This window comes from Amyelois transitella, chromosome 16 (assembly GCF_032362555.1).
Source record: "Amyelois transitella isolate CPQ chromosome 16, ilAmyTran1.1, whole genome shotgun sequence".
Lineage (NCBI taxonomy): Eukaryota > Metazoa > Arthropoda > Insecta > Lepidoptera > Pyralidae > Amyelois > Amyelois transitella.
The window spans coordinates 10,539,761-10,551,406 of record NC_083519.1 but is presented as its reverse complement, the minus strand read 5'-3'; the positions used below and the strand labels follow the sequence as shown (position 1 = coordinate 10,551,406).

The following is an 11,646-nucleotide window of genomic DNA, read 5'->3' as shown; positions in this document are numbered from 1 at the left end:
CTAATTTTACTGTAGCCAAAACAATCTAAATCTCGTAGAAAGCTTAAGTTCTCCAAAGAAATCGCAAAGTTACAGCAATTTACTTTTTTAAAGTTGTAAAATATTGAAACACTTGTCAAATTATGTAAGAAAATTGAACAAAAAATACATGGAGTAAATTTAGGTAGAATAAATTCTTGTATAAAATCTAACTTAAATAAACAAAATAAAAAACTTAACATTAAAAGAGTATGATACGAGTAGATTGGCATACTTGGGTCTGGGTGACCTAGTTTTTTGAATGTAGCCCGGAAAGCTGGCTCTCAGAAGCCACGATGACCAGCTTGGCGTTGTCCGCTTTCCTCAGCAGCACGCGGCCGCCCGAGGTCCAACAATATTTGTAGCTTTCCGCTTTAGCGAACTCGCGAGCTAAGTAGAAGAGCCGACGGGCTTGCGCCGTCAGGTGCTCGCCAATGTAGACTGGGTGCTGCGAGCCACCTACGACGGTCGAGTTCAGTCTATTGTTGGCGTTGCGCTTATTGTAGTCCTTGAATGCTTGCAGGATTTTGGCTTTCAGAAGAACCGAATTCAGCTTACAAACAATAGTGGCGCTGTCCGACTTGGGTGGTAGCCGATAGATATCATAGATATCCGACGTGGTCACATTTACAGCTAGCTCTTTAAAAATGCATGTGACCGCGATTAGCAGATCATCCATTGAGAAAGTTTTATTTGGCAGTCGGATATTGCGCAGCTCCAGAGTACTCGATCGAGAGCGGCGATCTATCTCCTCCGTAGTCGCCTCCAGTTTAACTACACGCTCGAGGCTTGCCTGAGCTTGTGATTGTTGCGAGCTAAGCTGCTGGAGGAGATCGTCGTACTTTTGAGACAAAAACTCGATGGATTTTTCCGTTTCGCTTTGCGATGCTAATATTTCCGAGTTTTGACGTAAGAGATCATGCATAGAGGTTTTTATATCGGATAGCTTCGAGTCAGTTTCTTGCCGCCATAAAGAAATCGTATTTATGAATTTATCAATCTTGGACTCCTCAGTAAACTGGCCACCGCAATCGCATCTTTTTCTTTTTAGTCTTTGGGTAATATTACTAGCGTTTGGGGTAGTATTCTCGTTTTCCATATTGAGGTTGGGAGCGGAGCCAAAGTGGGAATCAAGCTTAGTAGGACTGCGCATCATCTTGTCAATACAGTAATAAATGAACTCAATACAATGTTTGTTTATAGTCGGAACACAAAGTTATGTGGGTAGTAGACCTCAGCGAGCGCTGTGTGATTCATAAAATGCAAGCGTAAATTAAAAATTCGCAATTGGACCCTCAATTAGTCACGCCTCTCTAAACTTGCTTATGCGCAGGTGGGCGTCAACATAGAATTAGCCAATACTCCTTCCGCTCCGTGCGTGACGTGCGTAGTAGGGGTGCGAGTAATGAATGAATATAATGTATCTCACTCACTGGTTACCGTCGTCGCTGTTTTGCGCGCAGTCTTGATTGCGTAGCATGCGTTCGTTTCGTGTATCCCTTTGAGTTTCTGGGCGCCTGGTACTCGTGACTATTAACTCGCGTAATTATTTTATATTTTAATATTAAAGACAATAAATAAACGAATTAAATGCAGAATACTGTGGACACGTCTGATCCGCTAGACATCCAAGAGGGGAGAGGATTATGAACTAATATTTCTATTGTTTATGTCTAAGTGTGTCTTTGTTATTTCAAATCATCAGTAATCACATTAAAATTCATTTTTATTTGATAACTGAAGATTTCATGCTAACTATCGTAATACATAGTGATTTTATAGCTACCTTTTCAACGCAGATTGTTTATTTCAATTGAGGAAGAAGCTTATGAACTTGGGATATTTTTAGGCGTTGGACTAGCAACCTGACACTATCAGAATTTTAAATGAGTCATCAATATTTTGTGTTGTTGTGTAATTCATGCAAAACATGAAGTAAGCAAATATACAAGGAGAGTTTGGAGGGAAAGGTCGGAGTGGGAAGACCTAGACGAACGCATCTTGATCAAATTAAGGACGTCCTGGCAAAGGGTCAAGTCAAGACTACCCGAAACCGCCGAGCTTGCATGAAGAGAGTTATGAATGTGGATGAAGTATGCAGAGATCGTGGCAAGTAGAAAGATGTAGTCTCTGCCTAACCCTCCGGGAAAGAGGCGTGATTTTATGTATGTAAGCGGGTAATATTGTTCGGTTCATATGCATACATTTCATCACATCTCTTTCCTGGAGAGGTAGGCAGAGATTCCACCTTTCCACTTGCCACGATACTCGCATGCTTTTTTCGCTTCATCCACATCGGTAACTCTCTTCATGAAAATGTTTTCATGTACTCTTGACTTGATTATCACAAGGTGAAAAATTGTCCTGGACCATTAATATAAAAATTGTCAATACATTGCATAACCCCTAAATTGTGAGTCAATATGAATACTAGATTCTCCACAACATATTACAACTAGTCCCGAGTTATATCGATCAGGAAGCTCGTAGACAGCCCGACAGTCTTGACAAATTGGTCGTTGTTGGGAAAGTAGACGATAAAATACCACAGGGCAGATCTCCTACCCGCTGACCTGACCAAGTGTCAGGACTTACTATAGTCATTGCCCTGAGAAGCCGACAGAAAAGTCTGGAAAAAGCTTGTTAGCGAATCCGTAAAAGCGTTTCAAGACTGACACGACCAGTAATGAAGAACACGATCAAGAAGACGCCGCAGTGCCGTGTGGTTCCCGGCACCAGTACAAAAAAGTATAAGATCACTCCATCACTTTCCCATGGATGTCGTAAAAGGCGACTAAGGGATAGGCTTACAAACTTGGGATTCTTTTTTTAGGCGATAGGCTAGCAACCTGTCACTATTTGAATCTCAATTCTATCATTAAACCAAATAGTTGAGCGTGGCCTATCAGACTTTTCAAGACTGTTGGCTCTGTCTACCCCACAAGGGATATAGACGTGACCATATGTATGTATGTATGCAAGCTATACAATGCTTGCATAGTGCCTCACTATCAAAAACCTGTACATCCAAACGCGAAAACTCCATTTCCCCACTGTTTTTCCTCCAATACTCTTTGTTTTACGGCCAGTTATTAACTGCGAGTGTTTGTACAGGGGAGTGGAGTGTGAGCATTCCCCTGTACTTTGTAGATTTTACACAATCCGAGGTAAATCTGAATTGTACTGTGTTCTCATTACATTAAGGCGGTTTAAACACGATGTGTAATGTAAATGCTGTTGAGATGATTGTTAGTTCTCTAGGTCTTCTAAATGTTCTATATTCTAAATACCCATATACAAAAAAGACACTAACTTACTGACTCATTTAACGCTCAGCTAAAGATTTGGAATTAGGTCATAAGTTATTAAGGGGTGGTATAAAAAGAGAATTTCATTAACAGGATTTTTCGTATTCCAATTTTAATTGTTTGAATTACAAATGAGACGTCAATACATCTTGAGGATAATATCAATGTTAGGTACAATTCCGTAGTGCTACCATATTTAATTCAATTAAGCCACGGTTTCATTACAAATGTTTGATCGGATCGGAATTTTAATGAAACCACTGCAAGCCTATCAAGTAGCGCTTTTAATTGCCAATCGTCGCGAAGTTTGGATACACCGTGTTTATTTTCTTGGTAAGTCCAGTTCTTTGGGATATGACTACTCAGTCACTATTCTGTAGACGTCATTAGAGACGACTATGGACCTGGCATGATGACACAAAGGAATAATAACTGATTTAGCATCATAAGTCTTCACAGGAAATTAAATGAGGTAACCAGTGGATAAGTCCGACTATGATCTCAATTCTGGAGTGGATAATACCGACTTCAGGATGGTAACCACAGGATTCTTCCTATGACAGACGAAATAAGGACAGACGCAAGTGTGATGATAAAAAAAAAGTTTATTGAGCGAAAAATAACACAGTAGGTACATTCAAAGATACGAGTAAAATAATCTCCCGTCAAACGAATCTGTATAAACGAGTCCTCTGAACTGGACGTTATCAGTCTGTATCTCAGAGACAGCCTATCACCAGAATGATATGAGTAGACTGTTTGTTATAAAGGTATGTAATTTGTAACTCCATCATTTTCCTTAACTTCTTTCTTCTTTTTCGTCATTATCTTCCCTTGCAGAGCAGTCTTGGTCACAATGAGGCAAGCTTTCTACACGATCTCGTGTCATTTCTCCTTGTTGTCAGACTGTCTGGAATAGTCTGGTAACAGTCAAGTATTTATGCAAAGAAACTAAACACAATGATTTAAAACTGATAAAGTCTATTTTATAGATCTCTATACCTTTCCACGAATCAGCATATGTGAACGCACCTTACCGCCCGTTCTAATTCACGAGTACAGTATGAACGCAGCCTTGCCCGCGTTAACAAGTGACACTTTGTCAGAATACTTTCACGCTTTTTCGCTGGTTTTATCCGTCGTTTTAATTCGCTAGTGAGGTTGCGCGAGGCAATTTTTGCGGATAAAAATAGAGGAAGCTGCCACGCTTGCCGCTTTGACGCTTTATAGTGTATACTTAATTTGGCTAGCAGCATAGTGTATAGACATACCTATTATAAGCTTACTTAGCTTATATTGACGACTTCAATTTGCGTACCAAATTTTTATCCCGAAATATTTATATATCCTTTCAAGCATATAAAAGTAGGTGTATATAGATCTTAAGATGATTACCTTATAAGACAAAACGTAGAGATATTACCTAAAGACTTATCTTTAGGTAATATCTCTATCTTTTTTATTTTTTATGTCTTAACATAAAAAATAAAAAAAAAAACCAACTAGAAAAGCAATAAGCTGAATACCAAGACCATTATGTTAGTGAACCTTCACATTTTTGACAACTGTATCATGTTATGTACCTCAGAAGGGAGTCACCGCAAGAAATCACTTTACACACTTTTCTTTAAGGCTTTCCTTAACCACTTGAAGGTCGCCTTTTGCTGCTAAGTTTCTAATACATGTGAATTTGCTGTAATTTATTGTGGTGCAATAAACCAGCGTCGGGGTGTTGGAAAATGCCTCGACACAAGCTAAGTGCACGTCGGATTAGTATTACAGTTTAGGTAACTGTTTGTTTTTAATTTAGCGTAAGATATATTTGAGTGATACAAATAAACTTTCATTCATTCATTCATTCATTCAATGAAGAGTTATTGTATTGTACACACATCCGAAAATCTTGGATACAATCATCAATTTCGGGACCTCGAAACTAAACGGAATCTATTGCACAAGAAACTAGTGATATAAAATATTATCAAAAGTTCCATCATGAAACTTTACCATGGTAATAAAGCTAGCAACCTGTCACTATTTACATCTCAATCCCATCATAAACCCATACAGTTGAACGTGGCCTTTCAGCCTTTTCAAGGCTCCGTCTACCCCGCAAGAGATGTGGACGTGACTGTATGTATGTATGTCCAAGAAATCCCGTTCTACTGGCATAAACTAGCAATGGTTGTATTCACACGCCATCAAACCATCCGTTTATCAAATTAAACCACAAATCTAATCAGCCCTTATGGAATATCCATTGAACAATGCATCAAACTCAATACGAGCGCAATCACAATAATAATTAAGTTAGATTCCGGACACGTCTTTCATCATTAAGTCAAATATTGGCCGAAGTAATTCTCGCTCAGCCAACTGAGCGAACCCAGCCGCGTATTGACATAGTGTGTATTACTGACAGGGGATGCTTTTGTATATGTTGGAGTATTTTGTATGTCAGAACACAGGAACTGAAATAAAAAAAGAACACTATGCTGTAAACTGAAAGAGTAATAATAATTAATATTTTATATTAAAGTGCTCGTAGCTTGTTTGTTTGTAAACTCTTTATTACACATAGAAATAAATATAACAAATTACAAGACAGTCATTGGATTTAGAAGAATATGTACAATGCCGGACTTGTCTCAATTGCGATTTTTTCCAGTCAACCAAAATATAAAGGAAAATCAATAATTAAAAAGATTTTCATTGATTTTAATAGAATATTTTTAAAATCAGGCAACATTATACCATTATTTCTATATTATACAAGTATTAAAATTTTATCTTGTTTATAAACATGCAATAAAACTGCCGTATACTAATAGAAATATGCCTGAACTTTTTTTATTTTGCTTCAGAATATTCGTTACTTTTTATTACTTTACTGAGCACGATATTATGATTGTATTTGGAACTGTTTTGTACTTCGGCAATACGCAACCCAGTTCAATCGACAACTCAAATACAACACATTACGACACTTCGACGAAATGTAAATCGACGATGATAATTTTTCTTTTTGTCGATTTTTCTTTCTGCGAATGAGTCGATGTTAAGCGCTGATTCACCATCATTTGGTGACCTGTGTGTGAGAGTAACCATATTCTCCAGAGCGGTGTGGATACAACTTGGACTAAAGCCGGGAGGAAGATAAACGTGTATCATTCTTTCGGCTCGGATCAAGGTTACTAGTGCCTTAATTGCTACCCGAATATCCAAACAATTAGTGACGTAGCAATAGAATGAAACTTTTTCATGAAACATAACCCGATCTAACGAACCATCCACCGTCGTCTGCCAAATAAAGTGGTCGGCAAACAGCACCAAAGCGACAACCCTGAAACGTTTTTATTTTTGCCGACAAAAAGTGGCTCCGCAGATATTCACTAGCGGCGAATTAAAAGGACGCCGAAAACCGACGAAATACGCCGAAAAGAGACCACAAAATGGAACAAAACTACCACGTGTTAAGTTGAATGTTGTATCTAGTGCGGTTAAGAGTTTAAGTAAACATACATACATTCACGTCTATATCCAATGCGGGGTAGACAGAGCCGACAGTTTTAAAAAGACTGATTGGCCACGTTCAGATGTTTGGCTTAATGGTAGAATTGAGATTCAAATAGTGAGAGGTCGTTAGCCCATCGCCTAAAAGAAAAATCTCAAGTTTATAAGTCATTTAGTCTCTTTTTCTATATTTAGAAAAATGAAAAAATTAAGTTATTTAGAACTTTATTCAGTTGACTTCGAAAAATGAATGCCTCCAAAACACGATGTCCAAAAATACAATTTGTTATGAAACTAAGGATAATTTTGGACTTTCGTTTGGGAAGTTGAGAAAGTTGTGTGATCATGACCAATTTCTTGCGGCCCGATCATATTAATGATCGGTAATAGTAAGGCTCGGCTCACATTGAGGTGAGGCAAAAAATTCAATTTATGTATTTCAATAAAGTAGATTTGATTAATATATTATATACATGCTCTAGCGGCTTCTCACGAGAAGCATTCATAGATATAAACCATTCTCAGAAAAAACTCTTTCTGATATTTCAAATAGGAATACAAAACGTTCACAACTTACCCAGATTAGTGCATTCATACAAACAGGGAATAAAGGGGACTTTATAATATGTAGTGGTAGTCGAGACTGTAGGCCTTTAAAAGAATAAGTTTAATGTGAACACCGCCTTATTTCGAGGTCACGAGACTGTATTATGAAAATGGGAGTGCTTTATTTTTCTTTTGTGGCTCATTAACGAGGCATAAAGACAATGTTATATAAATCGTTCTTTGTTTTATTCTATCAGTATTGCCAACAATAGATTGTAATGTGGATAATAAATGTGTCGTGTGGTTCCCGGCACCAATATAAAAAAGAATGAGACCACTCCATCTCTTTGGATGTCGTAAAGTCGACTAAGGGATTGTCTTACAAACTTCGGATTCTTTTTTAGGCGATGGGCTAGCAACCAGTCACTACATATTTCATCTTAAAGATGTACAGCTAAACATGGTCTTTTAGTCCCATGAGACTCTCAGTCTACCCCGTAAGGGATAAAGACGTGATTAAGTATATAGGAGCAGCGGGCAAATATAAACTCTTATTAAACAAAAGCAAAGAATAAAAATATATATGTATTTGTGGCTTAAAATGTATTATTATTCGTACACGATATGTATAAACAATACTTTTTAGGTACATAATATATCTTTTTAAATTGGATCGTAGTTTAATTTAAAAACAAAATCGCTTATTTCCATACCAAAGGTGTCTAGGAAAAACTATTAGAACCCTTTACTTTGACTCGATACTTTAGCAAAAAATAAAAATAAGCATCGGGTTGAAGCGCTGATAATATAAATCAATAGAGAAGCGACGATTCGGAAATATATACATACGTAAATACATATAATCACGTCTATATCCCTTGCGGGGTAGACAGAGCCAACAGTCTTGTAAAGACTGATAGGCCACGTTCAGCTATTTGGCTTTAAGATAGAATTGAGATTCAAATAGTGACAGGTTGCTAGCCCATCGCCTAAAAGAGGAATCCCAAGTTTATAAGCCTATCCCTTAGTCGCCTTTTACGACATCCGTGGGAAAGAGATGGAGTGGTCCTATTCTTTTTTGTAATGGTGCCGGGAACCACACAGCACGGAAATATATTAATACTACTATTAATCTACAAAAAGCAAAAGTATTTAAATTTAACGTGATCTAACAAAAATGCGACGAAATTAGCATTACCTGCAAAAAGCATAGAATTAAATGCCATCAACAAAAGCAACGAATAAAGCGCTACCTACAAAAGAATACAGTTTTTCGCAAATCGCACGGAAACTATAGTTTTTCACGGGGATGAAAGTTATCTTATGTTCTTCTTCAGACTGTAATTTATATGTACGCGATATTTCAAGAAGATTAATTCGGTAGATAGCCCGTGAAGAGGTACTTAACAAAAAATTAAACTCACTTTCCCATTCATAATAAAGGGATAAGTTTATAAACTTGGGATTTTTTTAGGCGATTTGAAACGATTCGATTCGAATTCTATGATTAAGCCAAATAGCTGAACGTGGCATTCAGTATTTTCAAGACTGTTGGCTCTGTTCACCCCGCAAGGGATATAGACGTGACCATATGTCTATGTCTATGCGATGTACATTTTGATTTGTAGTCTAACAGCTAAGTGGTCCAGCCAGGAAGTAGGTAAGGGCAGTCTAGATTGCAGCCTTTGAACCGGATCTATCTTCGGCGTCGCAAAGCGAAATAAGATAGGGTTAATGGAAAAACTTGTGACGCTACACATTTTTAAACTGTGTGTGTTTGAATTTTATGTCTCTTTTTATTTGACCTTCTACGTATAACACGTCTATATCCCTTGTGAGGTAGATAGAGCCAACGGTCTTTAAGACTGAAAGGCCACGTGTAGCTTTATGGCTTAGTGATAGAAGTGAAATTCAAATTGTGACAGGTTGCTTACCCATCGCCTACAATAAGAATCCCAAGTTCATTAGCCCTTAGTCGTCTTTTACGGTATCCACGGGTAAGAGTTTAGTATTAAGTGTAACCATTAAGTACGTTTATTTACACAAAGTAATTATTTATTTTAACATTTAATTTAATCTTTGTAAATATTTCAAAACATAAAATATTACTCACACGCAAATTTTTAACAATCAAATATAATTTGAAATTCGAAAAAAAATAAACATGACTCATCGACTGTATACAATGAAAATAAAACTTTACCTTCGTCACAACGGTCCCCCAGAGTAAGGCTGGGTACAGAAGTCGCCGGCATTAATTCAACTTTTAATGGATACTACCCCGAGCCCCCCCCAGAGACACCCGTTGTCATCGGCCGATGTGGGTCGTTATTTGAATTTTGTGCGTGTATTTTTATGGATGAAAACTTCTGATTGTATGTACTGAGCTTTTGAATTTAAATAGCTGTTTGAGGGTAGAACTAGATTTAGTTTTGTCCCACATACATATATTTAATACCGTGTGGTTCCCGGCACCAATACAAAAAAGAATCTCCATTCTTTCCCATTGATGTCGACTAAGAATGGGCTTATAAACTTGAGATTCTTTGTTTAAGGTGATGGGCTAGCAATCTGTCACTATTTAAATCTCAATTCTATCTTTAAGCCAAAAAGCTGAACGTGGCCTGTCGGTATTTTTAACACTATTGGCTCTGTCTACCCCGCAAGGGATATAGACGTGTGTATGTGTATGAACATATATAAATTATATAATTACAAAACCTATGTAATTTTGTTTCTTGTCTACATCACTCTCGATGTTTTCCGTGCATAAGTAAATAAATAAATATATAACACGTCTTTATTACTCACGAAGAAGACAATACTATTTTTCTTACACAATTGCACATCTTCATTCAAAGCGTTCTCTCGTAAAAGTTCACTTACATTCCATTTAATAATCAATCCGCCATTTGTCGAATCGTCATGAACCATCAGAACAGTTACAGATTTATTATTCAACTAGCTGTGCCTGCGACTTCGTCCGCGTGGAATAGTTATTTTGGGCATCATTGAAGCCCTCAAGGATGCTTCTTCCCCGATTTTTTTCACATTTTCCATTATTTCTTCGCTCCTAATAGTTGCAGCTAGACGTTATCCGAACATAATAAAACTGTAACTGAACTTTGTCTGTACATTGAAGATATTTAAGAAAAAAAATATAAGGGGTCTTTTTAGGGTCAATAGAAGCCAAAAATTTTTTTTTTTTTAATTTTTGTTTGTACGCGCATCACGCAAAATCTACCGAACGGATCTGAACGAAATTCGGCACAGATATAGTTAGTACCTGGATTAGAATATAGGCTACTTTTTATCCTGAAATTCTATCCCAAGGGGATGAAATAGGGGGTGCAAGTTTGTATGGAACGTATTTACGCGCGATGGCTTGCTAGCGTATTTCATTTCATGTATAAGTTTGGTGTTTCTATACCGATTTCGATGATTCTTTTTTTATTGAATAGGTACTTATATTAACTTTTAAGAATTATGAATGAGTGTGAGTGTTATTGGTATTATAAACATCAGAGTAAAGAAATATAATCAGAAATCTCCGAACTGCTAAGCTATTAGGAATTACACGTGTTATTGTGAGTCAACCATAAAAGATAGACTTATGCTGTCTTGGGGTATTTTTTTAATAATTTTATGTAGAATATTTCCGTTATACATGGTTTTGCTGTATCTTTAACCATTAAGGGTGCACACGCGACGGAAGCTTAAAAAATCAAGTAACTTCTCCCGTTTTCCCAACATTTCCTTTCACTGCTCTGCTCTTAGTGATTGTAGAGCAATGAAAAGTATACTATAACCTGCTCAGGAGTATGAAGAATAACTGTACCAAGTTTCGTTAAAATCCGTCAAGTAGTTTTTGTTTCTATAAAGAACATACAGACAGACAGACAGACAGACAAAAATTTTATTGATTGCATTTTTGGCATCAGTATCGATCACTAATCACCCCCTGATAGTTATTTTGAAAATATATTCCATGTACAGAATTGACCTCTCTACAGATTTATTATAAGTATAGATAGATATAGAAGAAGATATAGATATAGATATAGATAGATACTTCAAGAGTTACTGTCACATCTGCGAACACTCAATAATCTCTGGCAATTAAGAAGTACTCAACGAGAACAAATTGCTCTATAAATTTCAATTAGTAGTATTTTACTGACGATTTTTACGCGGGTTCAATTCGCCCGTTACTTAGTTGGGTAATGTTTAATAAAAGTTTTTGAAGATTAGTCTCCACTGC

General features: G+C 36.9%; 1 protein-coding gene across 1 annotated transcript; it reads right to left on the bottom strand.

Moving 5' to 3' along the window:
• Positions 1 to 268: 268 nt before the first annotated feature.
• On the bottom strand, positions 269 to 1,174 carry LOC106139591 (uncharacterized). Its single transcript, XM_013341065.2, has one exon. The coding sequence runs from the start codon at positions 1,172 to 1,174 to the stop codon at positions 269 to 271; it is 906 nt and encodes a 301-aa protein (XP_013196519.1).
• Between the last annotated feature and the right edge of the window lie 10,472 nt (positions 1,175 to 11,646).

Excerpts from the sequence above, each read along its gene's own strand:
- LOC106139591 (XM_013341065.2), bottom strand. The coding sequence starts at position 1,174 with ATGATGCGCAGTCCTACTAAGCTTGATTCCCACTTTGGCTCCGCTCCC.